Here is a 19,003-nt window from a genome sequence, read left to right as displayed (position 1 = left end):
GATGATAAAAATAGAAAACATGTAAACGTAATGTAAAGGAAGTTACTAGGGACACCGGATTTGGGTGACAGCGCTCAGTCTAAAAGACCCCTGGTTTTTGCTCTTTATGCCTTGCTGGCCTTTTTATTCTTGGCACCAGGCCTTGCTGGCCTTTGTTGTCTTCAGACTTCCCCCTTCCTTCCTGCATCTCCGGCCCCCCGCTTTTTCAGCCTGTTTTCCTACCGCCCAGCCCTCGCTCCCAGAACCTACTTAATGGCAGTCACTGCGCAACCACAGGTGCGCCAGAGTCCAGCCATTACCCCTGGATCTGCCATCCACACCCGGACTGCGCCCAGCAGCTGTACCCCTGGATCTACCGTCTAAGCCAGGACCCCTGGACCTGCCATTGCCGAACACCATTACTCCGACGAGATCAAAAACCTCAGACCCAAAGCCCACAACCCCAACTGCAGCATCGCCTTGCCCAGATGCACCAAAGGTTCATTTTCCTGCCGCCACTGACACCTCCTGGGACGCATGAACTACCGCATGCTCCACCCAGCAGATGCCCTCCCACAGACCCCAACTCCACTGCACACTCCTAAATGCCGATCCCTCTGCGAGCACGCCATAGAAATCTGGGACACCATCACAGACCTCGCACCTGACATAGTGTTCATTACTGAAACATGGCTCTACCCCACATCAACCAGACATCGCCACTTCAACCACAGAAAATATGGTGGGTCTTTCCTATTTAATACATCAGGCCACCACTAAGAAGTTGCCCTCTCTTTATGCCTGTTTTGTGGACTACTCCACTGCCTTTGACGCTGTGGATAGAAACCAGTTATAGAGGAAGCTTCATGGCTGGGGTATTCGAAACAAACTATTAATGGAAGTAGTCCCACTTTATACATCAACTTGGGTGAGGGTCAAGCAGACACGTACTCTCATTAGCAGGGAAATCCCCACTGACAATGGCCTGAAGCAAGGGTGCGTCCTGGCCCCTCTCTTTTTTTAAATCTATACACAGCAGTCATGTTCCGGGCCTTAAGACATGCTAACTTGATACCGGCAAAAACTGGAAACCTCAAAATCACTCTTACAGGATGCAGATGATAGTATCCTGTTAGACCACTCAAGAATTGGGCTTCAAAAAGCACTACCTGCCCTTCATGAATACAACATAAACAAAATGAAGGCAAACACTTCTTAAGATCAAAGTAATAATCTTTGGGGGGGGGGCATCTAAACATCAGAACTGCTGTTGGAACATAGGTCTCCTCAAGATCAGCAGAACAAACTTGTATAATTACTTAGGAGTGTGTTTGACTGCGAAGGGAAATTCTAAAATTCATCTGTGCCATCTTAAAGCTGAGACTCAATTTATAACAACAAGAGTATGCCAGTTAAACAATCCCATAGTAAGCCCTTCCTCAGTGCCGATCCTACAAGTTCTCAGGCATCTCTTTTACCAGTATTAAATTACGGTCATGAAGCTTTTCCGGGACAACTCACTAAATTAGTGGAAAAGCTTCAAGTCAAAGCTTATAAGAGAGTGTTTAAGCTACCGCAATATATAAGGGGATGTCTATTAAGGCCAGAACTCGGCCGGAAGGACAGAAGTGGGCCAATGTGAGCTCTGATATGAAATACTATCATAGGGTTGTTATGGCTCCACCACGTTGAAATCAGCCCTTTGCCCCATTTTTGACTTAAAAACGAATCCTTCGTCACAGTATTTAACTAAAGCATTTGACTCCCTCCAAATAGATCAAACAGAACTAAATAAGCTGGCGCTTACTCACATCGCAATTAAGACTGTGTTGAAAAGGCAGATAGGCAGATAAAATACTTTCTAGGACAACTAACCTGGCCTGGCACAACTGAGCAGTACACCTGTGTTAGCAGCTATACCAGCATACTACACCAACAGCTCGCACCACTTGTCAGCGCAACCTTAAGTGACGTGTACGACTGGGAAAGCCTGCTTGACACAAATCATGTCTGCAAGGTTGTTAGCCCTCAAAATCAAGGGGATGAACCCAAAATGGCACTCCCTTTGCATGATTGTAAACTGCAGGCTCTGCAGATATAAAAGTGAGTCATTCAATCATTTCTTATGCTGCTGCCCAGCACTGATGAGTGCACTTTGCATTTTATTAAAACCTCTTTTTGTATGTCATGGCGTAAGAACTTGCAATGAGGCCAGTTCACTTGTTTTTACTTTGAAAGAGACATCTGATCTAGCTAAATTTGTGAAGTTTGCTTGTTAATTACAAAAGCTGCTGAATGAGAGCACCATGACCACCCAGACGTCTACCCGTTAAGCAGAAGGGAGTGGCCATTTAGGTTGTTGTACTTTGCACATATTAGCTGAAAATAATTGTATTTTATCATGATGGTTTGCATTGCTAATTATCCGTTTCTAAGTTTTCGGCCTTTGATCAATAACAATCATGAAATATTCTACATATGCTTTTTATCCTTTGGGAGTCATTATTCTTCTTGTAAAGAAGTATTTTGCTGAGTTCGTATATATTTGGAATATTCGTCTTGTAATTTTAGGCTGTAGTTTTTATAGACCCATTGGTGTTTGACCCGGGCCTATTTAGGGAAATGTACGCGCTTTCCGTAGAGATTGATCTCACTTGATTGTAAAGATTTTAAATAATCATAAAATAAATTTACTCTGATGTGGATACAAGATGATCCACTGCAACGGCCCTAACGGGCACGGTGGCGGCATCACTATCATCCACAAGGACTCCCTCCACTGCTCCGCCTCAGACAGCGACACAACCCCGATCATGGAACACCTCAACTTGCATATTAAAGCTGATGCCAAAACCAGCATTAGAGGAACCCTCACCTACAGACGCCCGGCTCCCTGCTACAGCTTTTGCAACTCCATCCCGGACTTCATTGTCCCTCTGGCTTTTGACTCCAACCACTACATTTTCCTGGGGGACCTCAACTTCCATCTAGCGGACCCTGATTACTTTAACTCTGCCTCACTCCTCGAGAAGATGAGCATCATCGACCTCTCTCAACTCGTCAACGCCCTACACACAGCGCAAGACACACTCTGGACCCCATCTTCTCCAACAGCGACAGAGCCAAGTTCTCCCATACCACCAAGGTAACGTACTAACTACCATATCGTCCATTTCACCATTGAAGGATGGCTGGAAGCCCCGACTAAATCAGGAACAGAATCAACCTGGATCTCTGCCCTCAAAGTTGCAAGACCCACCAACGCAGACACAGTCTTAACACCATGTCCAAAACATCATCAACTGGATCTTCTCAGCCGCTTAAACCATAGCCCCCCTGAAGTGCACCACCAACAGGAAACCCATCAAGCAGGCCAGATGGTTCACCCCGGAACTCCTAAGCCTCAAACGCCACTGCAGGAAACTCGAGCAACACTGGTTCAGCAACAAGGCTCCCCCCCCCCCCAACCCTCGACTCTACACTTTCAGGACCGCCCTCAACAGCTACCATCACCGTATCCAGGAAAGAAGCACTAAACACCCTCATTGAGGCCAGCACCAACCACACCAAAGAATTATTCAGTATCGTTAGAGTTCTTCTGACACAGAGAACACAATCCAACCCTCCCAAGCCCTCTGCAACACACTTGGAGTTCTTTCACCACAAGAACGCTGACATCTACAGCAACTTAAACCCCCCCAGCCCACCAACTTTGACCACCTCCTGCACCCCAATTCACACCTCCCCACCCATGGATCACCAAATGGAAACAGCTCTCCAGACGCTGTCGCCATCACGACCTCCATCTGCTCCGAATCCCCCACTGACCCATGCCCCCACACCTTCTACAACCTAGAAAGAGAGGTATTGGAGCCTCCCTCACAGAAATTCTCAACTCCTCCATCTCCACAGCCACCATCCCTGACACCAGGGAGCACGCTGAGGTCAAGCCCCTCTTGAATAAACCCTCAGTGGACCCTAACAAGCGAAAGAACTACCTTCCAATCTTGTTTCTCCCATTCCCGCCAATGTCTTAGAAAAAGCCATCAATCCCCAGCTGACAGAATTTCTCGAAGACAATGGCCTGCTCGACCCAGCCCAATCTGGCTTCCGGGCCAACCACAGTACAGAGACTGCCCTGACTGCAGCAACCGATGATATCAGACACCTCCTCGATCTAGGACTAACAGCAGCCCTCATCCTCCTCAACCTACCTGCGCCTTTCGACACAGTCTCCCACCACACCCTAATCACCAGACTCCACAGCACAGGCATCCAAGACAACACACTCCTCTAGTTCGCCTTCTTCCTCTCCAGGCGAACGCAGAGGCTCCTCCTCCCCCCCTCTTCATCTCCGTACCCAAAGACATCAACTGTGGTGTTCTTCAGGGCTCCTCCCTCAGCCCCCCTCCCCCTCTTCAGCACATGACGCCACTTGCTGACATTACACACACCCAGGTCTTGAACATCATCTCCTAGGCCGATGACACCAAGCTCGTCCTATCCCTCACCAACGATGCCTCCACCACACAAAGGAACACCATGACCGAAATCACCATCTGGATGAGGATCAACTGCCTAAAGCTAAATTCGGACAAGAAAGAAATCCTTGTCTTTGGGAACAAGGCCTTCTCCTGGGACGTCACATGGTGGCCCACCACCCTAGGCCCCCCTCCAACCCCTACCAACCATGCATGCAATCTCAGCATTTTCCTGGACACACAACTCACTATGAAACAACAGATCAATGCAGTCTCCTCTTCCTGCAGGATCTTCTGATGGATCCCCTGTTGCGCCCAGGCCCTCATCTCCTGTTGTCTCGACTACGGCAACACCCTCTACGCCGGAACCACAAAGCAGCTCCTGAACTGCTTCCAGACCATACAGAATGTGGCAGTAAGACTCATCCTTGACTTCCCCAGCAGAACCAGCATCTCTCCCCCAACTCTGGGCCCTCATTGGCTCCCCGTCCAGCAAAGGTGCCACTTCAAGCTCTTCATGCACACCTACAAAGCCCCCCCAAGGCATCAGACCTGCCTATATCAACAAATGCATCAAATTCCACCGACCCACCAGAGAGCTCCGCTTAGCCAAGCTTGCCCTGGCCTACGCCCCCTGCATGTGTCGGGAACGCCTTGGTGGCCACTCCTTCTCCCACCTCGCCACCAAGTCCTGGAATGACCGCCACCTTTTACCTGCTCACCTCCCCTTCTCTGGAAGACTTAAGAAGACCGCTCACGACATGGCTTTTTGACCCCTCCCCATTAGCCGGCCAAGCCTCGCACTACACCCCTTATCCCCCCTCCCAGGCAGAGGCTAGTTAAAATCCTTGTTTGGGGGCAAAACTGTGTGTTGAGAAACACGGAAAATCTTGCAGCGGTCGTGTGGGAGCACCCACTCCGCCAAAAAGGGTCACTTCTTCCTAGTATAGGGTGCTGAATGTAAAGGTTAAGGTGTGACCTCAGTTAACGGTGATTTCTACATATCTATATGGGTTAGAAAGATGGTTGAAATAGTTCTCGAATCAGGACAATCTGCTGTAACCAAGGTATCTGGACCATGCGTCAGAGATCAGCACCACTGGCTTTCATCCCTCCTCTGTCCAAAAATCGGAGGCCTATCCAGGTAAGATGACTCTTTGCCATAGCTGAAACTCTGCGGGGAGCAGGCGAGGGCAATGGGCACAGGACACGTTATACTGAGACCTTTACCAGCTAATAAAAACACTGCTCTCTCAAGGCTACTTGTCGCTTTATAAGCATGAGGAAGAAACAAGAGCAGCAGAACAGGTAAAAAGCACAGAATGATGAAATGAGTGAGGGGCAAGAAAGACATTCTGTAGGAAAGAGAGGAAAAAGCTAGAAAAGAAAGCTGAAAAGTGTGTTTATGAGGAGGAAAGAAAATAAGCTTCCAAAAAAAGATTGTGGGAAAAACTGTAGAAAACATGCAAAGGTTTGGAGGTGAAAAGAAACCTAATGCAGAACAAAAGGGACAGGGCAGGGCAAGAGGAACAGGTCATAACAGTAAAAAACAAGCATTTGCAATGCAACGGGTCTCGCATTACATCAGGTGAGAGCTTTTAGCATTGTAAACTCCTAAACGGACTTTTCTTGCCACATTAAATGAAGAAGAAAAAAAACCGAGCGATATCGCGCTGCGAAATAAAGAGGAAAAAGTAGTCCAGAAACCATATGGAGAACATGGGGCCTTTTATGTTTCCAGTAGTTTACCGGTGCTCTCGAGGAGGGCTAAACACCAGAAAAGGCATGACGTACGCATGCCTTTTACGAATGAAAACACACAGATTTTAAAAGGCAAGCCCACGAACCAATGAAAGTGACTGACCTAACATGAGCGTGGTTAAAATCCCCCGAATGAGAGATTAGAAGAGGGACGGAGCGCTTTGTACTTGCCCCTAAAAAATGAAAGCGGAGAAATCGGCAAAAATGGGGGTTCCAATAACAGTCAGAACCAGCATTGGCAAAACCAGTAGGCCAAGCCTTGGCAAGTTAGTTCAGTAGTTACATATTTCTTTTATTGCAATCGTATCTCAAAGTACCGTTCCCTAAATGTTGTGGCCTTACGCTCGCAGTGAAAATGTTAAATAACCATCTAACAAGAACAATGCGGATGCTTCCTAGTCGGCAGGTGTAGTTAGAACAGGTATAGAATTATTATTATTTTTTTAAATTTTACTGCACATCAACAGATAAAATCATTCTTATGGGCGCAGAAAAAATGCACGGGTGGCATTTAATTACTTTAACCCGAGTACATAATTCAGAACACAAGAATTATACAAATATTTTTAAAAGGCTAAAAACGGAAATAAAAAAGCACTTTCTAAATAAAGTATTGGCCCAACAGCCTAGCACTGAAGTTTTTTTTTCACGCGGATAAGCATATGTGATCATGCAGTATTCCATCCATCACTGTGAAGGTGATTGCCGTACACTGTGGTAGGTGGAAGTAAAATGTGAATGACAGTTGAATAGACCAATGCATAAAGATCCTGAAGCTTCGGACCCCATATCTGATATGGTATGACCCTCATCAAAGTCCACTAGCCCCCCTACATCCTTTTCACAGCTTGCTGCACTGCTAGAAATCTACAAAGCCAACCAGACCAGCACCTCCCTACCTTGCTGGTGAGCACATCAATTCTGGTGGCTGTTAAATCTGCAGCCAGGGCACCATCAGACAAGGGACAAAGAAGTGTAACAAATGAAACCGCATCAGGCCTTTTCCAACCATGCACCAGCATCTGGAACAACTCCTCTGTATCCATCAGAACTGCCACACCCCCTCCCTCAATTTAGGAAAGATCTGGAGAAACACCTCTTTAGAGAACACTTCACAATGATGCTATTGCAGTCCACTTCTTCCTTTAGAACTCAGCTATCTCTAGTGACTTGTTCACTGTTTCGTTGTTTGTCCATGCACAGCCCTCCACTGCCTATATGGCTAGGTTTCAGCTACACATACAAACATACATGCATAAGGTTCTGCTGTTCACTTGGTAAAGGCGTGGGGGCTTCTGCACTTCCACCGCCCCAAATAATTCCAAAATCAATCTGAAAAACACCACTATAAAATTATTACACACTCCTCCTGAAAGTTGGTAAGGAGGAGCATCTTGAGTTGAAAGGAAGGATAGCGCCTCAGACTTCAGCAGTGTAATCCACAGTCAAGGGTCCTAAGAGTGGAAGACTCCATATATTGCACCTCCTTGTCCTCCAAGACAAAATTATATCTGACTGGAGTTTGCAGTTTACCCCCTCCCCCTTCTGAAGAGAACTCTCATCTATTAGACATTAAACATGCTTTGGCCACTGGCTACCACCTCAACTGAATGTATATATGTTATAGAAAGTGGGCTGCTACTCCTGTGGGGTTTCTTAGCTTTGGACGATTGATGCCAATGAATATTGTAAAGGAAAACAGAATCGTGGATGAAAAAGGGGGTAAGTTGGAGTGGTAGGACAGCGATGGAGAACCAGGTGTTCAGTGCTTTCCCTCAGACCATACATTTGGTGAGATGGATTTATCAGTAGCAGAATTAACTTCTAATTTCTCAACTATTCTTCATTGACAACTAGTCCATTTTGAGTTTTTTTTTTTTTATGGATACCATCAATGTTTCTTGATAGAGCATGTACCTACTATGTTGTGTCTCCAATAGGCTGCACAACACACAATTAAAAAGAGGTTTACATCATCTACTAGCCTTCACATAAAGCAGGCTAAATGGTATACGTTTGAAAGTCTGTCTTTTCATTAGGAACTAGCCAAATATAGAAGATGAGGTAAAATCCATTCAAGGCACACTGGCCCCTGTCAGTATTTTTAACCCAAGTGAATGAGCACATCCATCTCGTATTTCGTATGTTATTCCTGACACTAGTTACTATGGGACTAGTTACTATACTCGTTGGCTTTGTAGAAGTTCTTTGGACCTTGGTGTAGGCAGCGGTTACTGGGCAGTATCTTCAATCCTCTCTTTTCCCGCAGGTGTCCCAGGGCCACAATAGTATTGTAAATGAACTGGATTAGCAGGTTATTCCCTCTGGGCATCTTCCAAGGGTCGGACATCAAGGCTTACTCTTGGAGATGGACAGTATTAGAAACTGAGATACGGTAAGACACAGTGAATAACTATTTGTGTCCAGCCAGTGCTGCAGTAAATTTATTTCTAATTAATAAACAGTCTACAGGGAAAACTGGCGGGTGCTAGCCTCTTTAGTGGCAGACAGGCTATCAAAAACAATTATTTGCTACATGGCACGTTTTCTTCTGGTCATATGGATTTATGCTCCCTCAGTCTAGCAGTCCTCTGAGCTCTTCGTGTCTCTTGTTACGTGCAAGGGCTTTCTCTCACGCGTGAATCTGGTTTGGAGAAAGGACATGGATGTGGGGACGAAGTCTCAACTGGTCCACCCTTTGGTGCCAAATTGGATAACTGAAGCTTCACCTGTTGAGTTTCCAGTTCTCAAAAATAAAACGTTTCTCACTGAAATTCTTAAATAATCATGGGTGCAACTCAACAAAGTCATAGAAGTGGTCTGTCATCCAGTGTTTCCGGCAAAGCCTCTTTCCTGTGGCTCTGGCCAATAACTTGGTTACGGGCCTTTATCGATTGAAAAAGTGCTCTTTAGCGGGCTATAATGCTATATCAAAGAGACAAGGAGAATATCTTGTGTTTCTTCTTCCTTTACTACTAAATAGCAACAGAATCACAAACCTGAACACCCATCAACCTTACGTGTATAAAGCACTATACAAACTCAAACATGTGAGACCATACTTGAACACTCTTATCACTACCTCCAGTTGCGCATAGCATCATTTTATGCTCCATGATCCTTCTTTGGTGTGAACAAGAATAAATAATCCAGCAAGGTAACCAGGCATCTTCACTGTTCACTGTGTGCAGCTCCTCTTCATGTACCTCCAAATCTATTCCCTCTTTGTATTGTTCCCTAAAATAATCAATCTGTCATAATCGAGTTGGGATCAGTAATTCTTATACAAAAAAACAGAAAGCAAATGTAATTCCAAGAATCCAGTATAACTTCCCCTTTCCTCAGGTAGGGATAATACATTCCTATGTATCTTTAATACAATATAACATTTCTTTAGAATATTTCACAACATCTTTATTCTAAAGCAAGATATTGAGGCTCCTATTGTGCCATTTCTAAGCTTCGACAGCACCTTTGATGCCATTAACTGAATTAGTTTACAACATAACTCTGTAAGCGCAGAATCCACCAGACCAGTCTGCAGTTCTAATGTCTTCGAAGCACTTACATGCATCCAAGGATTTGGAAAGTAACACCCCTCGCTAATTTATCTCCAAAACTCGCAAATATATACTACAAACTTGCTGTACCTCACACTAGTGGGAGATGCCATTGACTGAAAAGTACACTTCATACAGTGACAAGCTGCCTCACCTGTAAGGTGCCTTTCAAAATCCAGTTTAAGTTGTGCCGGAATGGCCCAGTATAAAACATGAAACCATTGCAGTGTATGTCTTGGTACTCCCATAAATCACAAAATTCATGCTTTTGGTAGTAAAAAAAAAAAAAACATCCAAGCATGTTCAAGGCCCAGACATGGGAATCTCTGTGACAAAACATCAAACAGAATAAACAAATCAATGTTGATGACAATTCATTAATTGATTAGCGGTCATTGTCCGACCATTCCGAAAAACAACTGGTACACCTGATTAATATATCAAAATAAGGTGTACCGTGGTAGCTATGGATGTTTGTGCTTGAACATCTACAGCAGCCTGCACCCTCTGTTTCTCACTCAACAAAGCTCTGTCCATGTATGCTGCGCGGAAGGCTGAACAACCAACTCACCTCCCTATACCCCTTACTTTCAGTACCGCTGCGGGATTGGAATACACCCATTTCATGCACCAGACCGTCTTGACCAGATGGACCCATGGCTTTCAGGGGTATGCCCATGATTCTTGAGTGAGAGTCCCTGCTTACTCCGGATAGCTATTTATACCCCATAGCTCTGAAATCATCCATGCCACTTGTTATAGCTGTACACCATTAGTGAATGGACCCTCTCCTCTGGGCCCTTGAAAACATCCAGAGAAAGGACTGTAGAAGCTATTGAAATTTGCAGAAACCTAGAAACCAGAACTATATCATCAACTTTTTAAGAATTAATATGGACTTCTTTGCCTTGACCTACACCAGGCCCCAAGCAATCATTTTGATCTGTTGGGCACCTAATCTCCTTGGTTTCCTCTGATAAATCAAGTTATGTCTCAGACATCTAACAAGCGATGATGGCATGCACAGCATGAACCTGTCTTTCCCTGTTTGGGATACTTGGCATACTTTGACATGAACGTCAAAAGATTTATATCTACTTCTATCATTGGGCTACCTTGGCCTCTGTATCTGTATTCATTTTAGAATTTGGGTTGCCTATAAAAGTATCTCTCCACCCCTTTTTAAAGGATCCATCGTGAGGAGCAGAGAACAATGTGCCTCTTCTGAAGCCTGTCAAAACCATGTTTGTTTTTCCTAGGACAGAGAATTGGTGAACATATCAGTGGCTTCGTAACTTTGACCAGCCTTTTTTACCTTTTACACTTGGGGTGTTATTCCTACAGATCAGCCTTGCACTTCCTAAAAGCATCTTGCAGCTTCTCAAGTAGTTGTTGGCAGCCTCCTTACTGTGTGCTCATGCTGGTGGTATGGACGGTGTTGTTGTGTAGCCATTTTAGCTATAGCTCCATGCACGTTAGTTTAATACATTAGGCCGCTGTGCACTTTGACCTAGATATATTTTATTCGGCTTCACATTGTTATTTTTACAATAACCAGTTTTACGGTCTTGTTTTAATTTCATCTAACTGTTTTGCTTAGCCCAGCACTGTGTTCTCAAACAAGACGTTCTTGATCACTTTGTGCTTCAGTCAAGGCTACAGTTTGATACACTGTCGCTGAACGTGGTAGAAGTTTAGTCTCCAACATTCGTAGAAAACACGCATCCTTACGTAGGGACATTTTCTTAGAACATTGGCTGTGTTATTATAAAAACACTTCCTAGTCCCATTACACGTTAAGAGGGAGATTCCAGCCAGGGAACCACGACTGTATGCCGATTGCTGAATGCTTCGCTGCAGATGTTAACGCAGACTACAGGACTTTGCTCAGGTATGAGGGTCGATGTCCTCCCAGGGGAACCTGAAAGGCAGAACTAGAGCTTAACATGCTGTGCTCAAATTATGACTCGGATAGAAAATAGTCCATCGATTCTAGTGGCAATATGATAGCGTTATTCTTATGCTTCACTCTCATTGTCACCATTTTAATATTGTCATGTTGTGTTGTTCTGGTTATTGCAGCTCACGCTTTGCTATCTAAAATGCAGTCGTTTTATTAAACCAGTCTTTAAAACTCATACTGCTTTTATTGTCAATGATATATGAGACTGAATTGCGAATGAGAGAACAGGATGCGACCTGAGTGACCATGACTTCACTGAGAAGTATGATATGTAATGCTCTTGGCTGCCCAATCATCTCTACCTTTTGGGAGAGACGAGGCACTGCTAGTTAGCCGGAGCAAAACCAGGATTTGGAGCGACAGGTGTCACCCACTGTGGGTCACACTCAGTCTCCCACACCGTGGACGATCTTGCTGCTCAAAATCCAGTAGTCTCATTAGAATATTGAGAGCCTACGCGACAGTGTCCGTGTTGTTTTTGTGGTTCTGAACTGCTAGTCTTTGGCATCTCTGCGGTCTTCTTCAGATGAACACAGGCTTACTTGTCACATAACCCTGCATCATCTTTCATCAGGTGGCTTGGGGCATGCGGTCCAAGATCTCCCCCCTCATCATCCCGCTGCCCAGAAACATCTGGGAGCCCACAAGCTAGACCTCCTCTGACCCTGGTGGTCTCATGATCAAGGACCCTAATCCACTGTTTCTTTATGCTTCATGCACCAGGTGACAGCTAGTCACTGCAGCAAGTCACTCAGTAGCCTGGCCCAAGGAGGATGGAGGTGCGTGATCACCTAGAACACATTCTTAAAGCTAACACTAACCTTTTTACATTAAATGCACTAAACCAATCTGACCCAAAAAGTTATATTTCTACATAGAACACAGTTATCTTTGAGGTGAGCAGAAAAGAAAAGAGGAGGATCGTGGTACAGGATATGATGCTATGGAGAGTGTGAAGTATGTTATTACTTAAAATAGTGTACTGTTAATATGTGATTCTGTTAATGTTTTGCTCCTTTCAAGTTGTGAAGGAAGACCAAATGCATAATAGCAGTCTCTGTGTCTAGCTGTACAATCAATTGACACTTAGATAGTTGCAGATGTTGGTGATACAGTGTAGAAAAAACAAGGCTAAATAGCACAATGATAAATATGTGTTTCACTAATTGCAGCCTATTCTTTGCTTCTTCTAGACCTGTAACAAGCGGACCTTGCCATTATGCCAAGTTCCTCTCAACCAATGCCTATACAGCACTTTTCCCCTGCCGAGGCAGCCGGTACCACCGCTGACCCAGACCATGGACCGCTATCTTCATGCTCTGGAGCCGCTGGTAAGCCCAGAGGAGCTGGAACTGACGCGGAAGATGGTGGAAGAGTTTCGTCGCCCAGGTGGGGTTGGGCAGGCTCTGCAGGCAAAGCTGGAGAAACGAGCCTCCAAGTTGGAGAATTGGGTGAGGCCCAGGAGGGGACTGTAACTTTTTTACGTTATGTTTTTTTTTTTAATACATGGTGTATGAAATTAGGTAAGATTGCTAATGAAGTTATGAAGTACCACCAATGTTGTATATTTAGAGAAGTATTTTTCACACTGGCCACGAGGGCTACTGTTGTTGAATATTTTGGGATCACCAATGACCAAGTAAATGGTTTCCTGTTGCGATCAACTGTTTGTAAGCCTCTACTGTGGATTTCACTGGTCCTAGTGAGCCAACGTTGAATAATCTTGATTTAAATAAAGGGATGCCATTTTTGGATAAGTATAAGTTCCTAGTAGGGTTGTTTTTCTCATCCGCACTGGAAGTTTATGGAAGACAGAGCTCCTCATACACTGATTTCGTGGCTAAGAGTTGGACCCTCTTGAAGAGGAACATGTGGTCTCCAGCTCTTTTCAGGAATGGCAATTTTTCCCTTACGTGGCTGACCATTGGGAGCCACTTCCAAACAGTTCAAAGATATATATATATATATATATAAAATTGTTTTTTTTAAAGTTTCTGCAGTGGTGCTTTATCGGACCTTCATTGTTCTAGAAGACAAGTGTAACAATCTGTCATTTTGAGAAGCACAATTTGAAACACCTGGTTCTAGATACACGGACACCCCTTTGGCACTAGCCTGTATATTTAGTATACATTTATTCAAGTGTGATTAAGAATTCAGTTGTTGGGTGGTGGAAGAGGGTGCTATGAGATACCCTGACTTTGGCCAGTGGAGATTACCGTCTAAAAGGGCCATTTAAAAATGTTAAACATAAATTTAAAAAATGATTTTTGAATGTAATCCTGGTTAGTATACATTCTGAAATTAGATATTTGTTCAGATAATATCACATCCCAATTCTGCTTCTAACCAGAGACAACTTTAATATGTCTGCTTGACCCTACCCGGTTTACAGGATTTCTTATCAGACTTGCTGATCTGCTCTGCTGTCCTTTTTCCTAGCAGAACCTGCTTGTTTTTTTAATCTTATTTAATTTTCAGTATCTGTTCCTGTAAACCTGATCATTTACAAAATCTATGTTTTCCCTGTCGGTCAACTGCCTCATTCATGGCATGGTATCCAATTGGTTGTAGATAATTTGGGTCTGAGATCCAGGTTTCCTCAGACTTTCTGCCTTATTTGATTGAATGACTTGGTTTAAACTAAAACACTAGTTTGAAGTGATGCATTGGGTTCTGTCTTTCAAGTCATCCCCTGAGGAAATCCCACAGGGCAGGACTCTGCCTTCTTCTATGTTTGTGCATCAGTAATATCTTACCTTACACCACTGTGGTATTGGGCAGTGGACAATGACTTCTCTCACTTTCAAATGTATAATTGAAATCTACCACCGGAAAAATTACCTTGCACCTTCTTTACCATTAGCTCCTCATAGAAAAGGCCCTGAGCAAGGTGTCCTGCACTGCTGCCATGCTGGTGATGCAGTAGCCATACAGTTTGACACCTCTAATGGCGAGTGATGCAATAGCTAGCATATTGAACTCATTTGTCCTACTGACTACTGTGAGAAAGTAGCCTCTTTCTAGCCTTGTTACCCCCACTTTTGGCCTGTTTGTGAGTGTATGTCAGGGTGTTTTCACTGTCTCACTGGGATCCTGCTAGCCAGGGCCCAGTGCTCATAGTGAAAACCCTATGTTTTCAGTATGTTTGTTATGTGTCACTGGGACCCTGCTAGTCAGGACCCCAGTGCTCATAAGTTTGTGGCCTATATGTATGTGTTCCCTGTGTGGTGCCTAACTGTCTCACTGAGGCTCTGCTAATCAGAACCTCAGTGGTTATGCTCTCTCATTTCTCTCAAATTGTCACTAACAGGCTAGTGACCAATTTTACCAATTTACATTGGCTTACTGGAACACCCTTATAATTCCCTAGTATATGGTACTGAGGTACCCAGGGTATTGGGGTTCCAGGAGATCCCTATGGGCTGCAGCATTTCTTTTGCCACCCATAGGGAGCTCTGACAATTCTTACACAGGCCTGCCACTGCAGCCTGAGTGAAATAACGTCCACGTTATTTCACAGCCATTTTACACTGCACTTAAGTAACTTATAAGTCACCTATATGTCTAACCTTTACCTGGTAAAGGTTAGGTGCAAAGTTACTTAGTGTGAGGACACCCTGGCACTAGCCAAGGTGCCCCCACATTGTTCAGGACCAATTCCCTGAACGTTGTGAGTGCGGGGACACCATTACACGCGGGCACTACATATAGGTCACTACCTATGTGTAGCTTCACAATGGTAACTCCGAATATGGCCATGTAACATGTCTAAGATCATGGAATTGCCCCCTCTATGCCATCCTGGCATTGTTGGCACAATCCCATGATCCCAGTGGTCTGTAGCACAGACCCGGGTACTGCCAAACTGCCTTTTCAGGGGCTTCACTGCAGCTGCTGCTGCTGCCAACCCATCAGACAGGTTTCTGCCCCCCTGGGGTCAAGCCAGGCTTGTCCCAGGATGGCAGAACAAAGGACTTCCTCTGAGAGAGGGTGTTACACCCTCTCCCTTTGGAAAATGGTGTGAAGGCAGGGGAGGAGTAGCCTCCCCCAGCCTCTGGAAATGCTTTCTTGGGCACATTTGTGCCCAATTCTGCATAAGCCAGTCTACACCGGTTCAGGGACCCCTTAGCCCTGCTCTGGCGCGAAACTGGACAAAGGAAAGGGGAGTGACCACTCCCCTGACCTGCACCTCCCCTGGGAGGTGTCCAGAGCTCCTCCAGTGGGCTCCAGACCTCTGCCATCTTGGAAACAGAGGTGCTGCTGGCACACTGGACTGCTGAGTGGCCAGTGCCACCAGGTGACGTCAGAGACTCCTTCTGATAGGCTCCTTCAGGTGTTGCTAGCCTATCCTCTCTCCTAAGTAGCCAAACCCTCTTTTCTGGCTATTTAGGGTCTCTGTCTCTGGGGAAACTTTAGATAACGAATGCAAGAGCTCATCAGAGTTCCTCTGCATCTCTCTCTTCACCTTCTGCCAAGGAATCAACTGCTGACCGCGCTGGAAGCCTGCAAAACTGCAACAAAGTAGCAAAGACGACTACTGCAACTCTGTAACGCTGATCCTGCCGCCTTCTCGACTGTTTTCCTGGTGGTGCATGCTGTGGGGGTAGTCTGCCTCCTCTCTGCACTAGAAGCTCCGAAGAAATCTCCCGTGGGTCGACGGAATCTTCCCCCTGCTACCGCAGGCACCAAAAAGCTGCATTACCGGTCCCTTGGGTCTCCTCTCAGCACGACGAGCGAGGTCCCTCGAATCCAGCAACTCTCTCCAAGTGACCCCCACAGTCCAGTGACTCTTCAGTCCAAGTTTGGTGGAGGTAAGTCCTTGCCTCACCTCGCTGGGCTGCATTGCTGGGAACCGTGACTTTTGCAGCTACTCCGGCCCCTGTGCACTTCCGGCGGAAATCCTTTGTGCACAGCCAAGCCTGGGTCCACGGCACTCTAACCTGCATTGCACGACTTTCTAAGTTGGTCTCCGGCGACGTGGGACTCCTTTGTGCAACTTCGGCGAGCACCGTTTCACGCATCCTCGTAGTACCTGTTTCTGGCACTTCTCCGGGTGCTACCTGCTTCAGAGAGGGCTCCTTGTCTTGCTCGACGTCCCCTCTCTCTCCTGGTCCAATTTGCGACCTCCTGGTCCATCCTGGGCCTCAGCAGCGTCCAAAAACGCTAACCGCACGATTTGCAGCTAGCAAGGCTTGTTGGCGTTCTTTCAGCGGGAAAACACTTCTGCACGACTCTCCACGGCGAGAGGGATCCGTCCACCAAAGGGGAAGTCTCTAGCCCTTTTCGTTCTTGCAGAAACCGCAGCTTCTTCTGTCCAGTAGAAGCTTCTTTGCACCCGCAGCTGGCATTTCCTGGGCATTTGCCCATCTCCGACTTGCTTGTGACTTTTGGACTTGGTCCCCTTGTTCCACAGGTACCCTAGATTGGAAATCCACAGTTGTTGCATGGTTGGTTGGTGTCTTTCCTGCATTATTCCTCTATCACGACTCTTTGTCTTTTGGGGAACTTCAGTGCACTTTGCACTCACTTTCCAGGGTCTTGGGGAGGGCTAATTTTCTAACTCTCACTATTTTCTAATAGTCCCAGCGACCCTCTACAAGGTCACATAGGTTTGGGGTCCATTCGTGGTTCACATTCCACTTTTGGAGTATATGGTTTGTGTTGCCCCTATCCCTATGTGTCCCCATTGCATCCTATTGTAACTATACATTGTTTGCACTGTTTTCTAAGACTATACTGCATATTTTTAGTATTGTGTACATATAACTTGTGTATATTTGCTATCCTCATACTGAGGGTACACTCTAAGATACTTTGGCATATTGTCATAAAAATAAAGTACCTTTATTTTTAGTATAACTGTGTATTGTGTTTTCTTATGATATTGTGCAAGTGACACTTGTGGTACTGTAGTAGCTTCACACGTCTCCTAGTTCAGCCTAAGCTGCTCTGCTAAGCTACCATTATCTATTAGCCTAAGCTGCTAGACACCCTATACACTAATAAGGGATAACTGGGCCCGGTGAAAGGTGCAAGTACCCCTTGGTACTCACTACAAGCCAGTCCAGCCTCCTACAACTACCTACTAGTCAACAAGGTTCAGCAATACATCCATTTTAGGTATCGCCTGTCAGACTGATTTTTAGCTGTCTGTAGGTGAAACCATCTTGCAGACTGTACCAAAAACGTACAGTGGACTCACAGTTGGTTGGCTTTATAGTCACTCATTTGCTTGGTTCTTATTTGATGACTTGCCTTCCTCGTTAGGTCAAGTCTGCTAGACTGTGCAAGCTCTCTAGTTGTGAAAGGCCTATTGTGAACTTAATGGGCTCACAGCCCACCTACTGCTTACCATTTATTGTCGCTCTCATCTAGTTTGTATTCAATGTCTTGCCTTCCTCCACTTCTTGTGGTTCTCCCTCCCTTGGAGCACAGATTCTTGATGATCCTTTTAATTGTCTGGCTTGTATTCTTCTACTGCTGACATTTAGGGAACAACTTATTTCTTTCTCGTTCAGCACTCCATGAGAGTGCATGTTTTCTAGCTCCCTCTTTTGTGTGCTGCTTTTCCCCCTCCCACCCTCAAATACTCCCCTGTGATGCTCCACTGGTAAAAGGACAGCAGCAGGTTTTTTTTTCTGCTAAGGTGCTGCTGAAGGGCAGACTCAAAAGGGTTGTTTTTGTTTGAGCTCCTGCATGAAAGCACAAGCTTTGGCACAGAAAGAGTTTTATGGCGCTGATGGAAGGTCCATCAGTTGCACTCACTAAGCTGACATCTGAGGCACTTTGTTAGAGGCCAATAAACCTATTTCCTGGACTCCTACAGAGGACCAAACAGCTGAATCCTGTGGAAAGTAAATTAGGCCTTGGCAAGCATTTCCATTTACATCCTGACACTTCTTTATTCTTTGTAAATCTGATCACTTTCCCAATGAAGAGTATTTGACAATAAACCATTCAGCTTATAAACATTGAAAATATTGAGTTTGTTGCACAATTATTAGATGCCATAAGATATGTATTTACTTTTCCTCCGTTGTTTTGGAATGTTTTTTTCTTTTGCTTTCTTTAAACAATATTTTACAAACATCGACTCTCACATTATATAGGCAAGACCTATTTGCTTTACCAGTTCTTGTCTTCTCTGTCCCTCCCATGGAGCATAGCCTCTTTACCATTCTATTGACTTAAGAACTTGCATTCTTCAACTGGTCACATTTAGGGAGCTACTTTGTTCCCTTTTAGCGGTCCAGGAG

The 19,003-nt window shown here is 45.2% G+C and overlaps 1 protein-coding gene across 1 annotated transcript in view; it reads left to right on the top strand.

Moving 5' to 3' along the window:
• Nucleotides 1–19,003, top strand: part of LOC138299135 (carnitine O-acetyltransferase-like) — a 65,349-nt gene that overhangs the window by 10,489 nt on the left and 35,857 nt on the right. The window contains exon 2 of the mRNA XM_069237185.1: nucleotides 12,938–13,195. Coding sequence (XP_069093286.1) covers nucleotides 12,938–13,195 — 258 coding nt within the window. The remainder of the gene's footprint in view (nucleotides 1–12,937; nucleotides 13,196–19,003) is intronic.

Source organism: Pleurodeles waltl, chromosome 6, assembly GCF_031143425.1.
Source record: "Pleurodeles waltl isolate 20211129_DDA chromosome 6, aPleWal1.hap1.20221129, whole genome shotgun sequence".
Lineage (NCBI taxonomy): Eukaryota > Metazoa > Chordata > Amphibia > Caudata > Salamandridae > Pleurodeles > Pleurodeles waltl.
The sequence above is the reverse complement of the archived record's forward strand: the minus strand, read 5'-3'. Positions and strand labels throughout refer to the sequence as shown.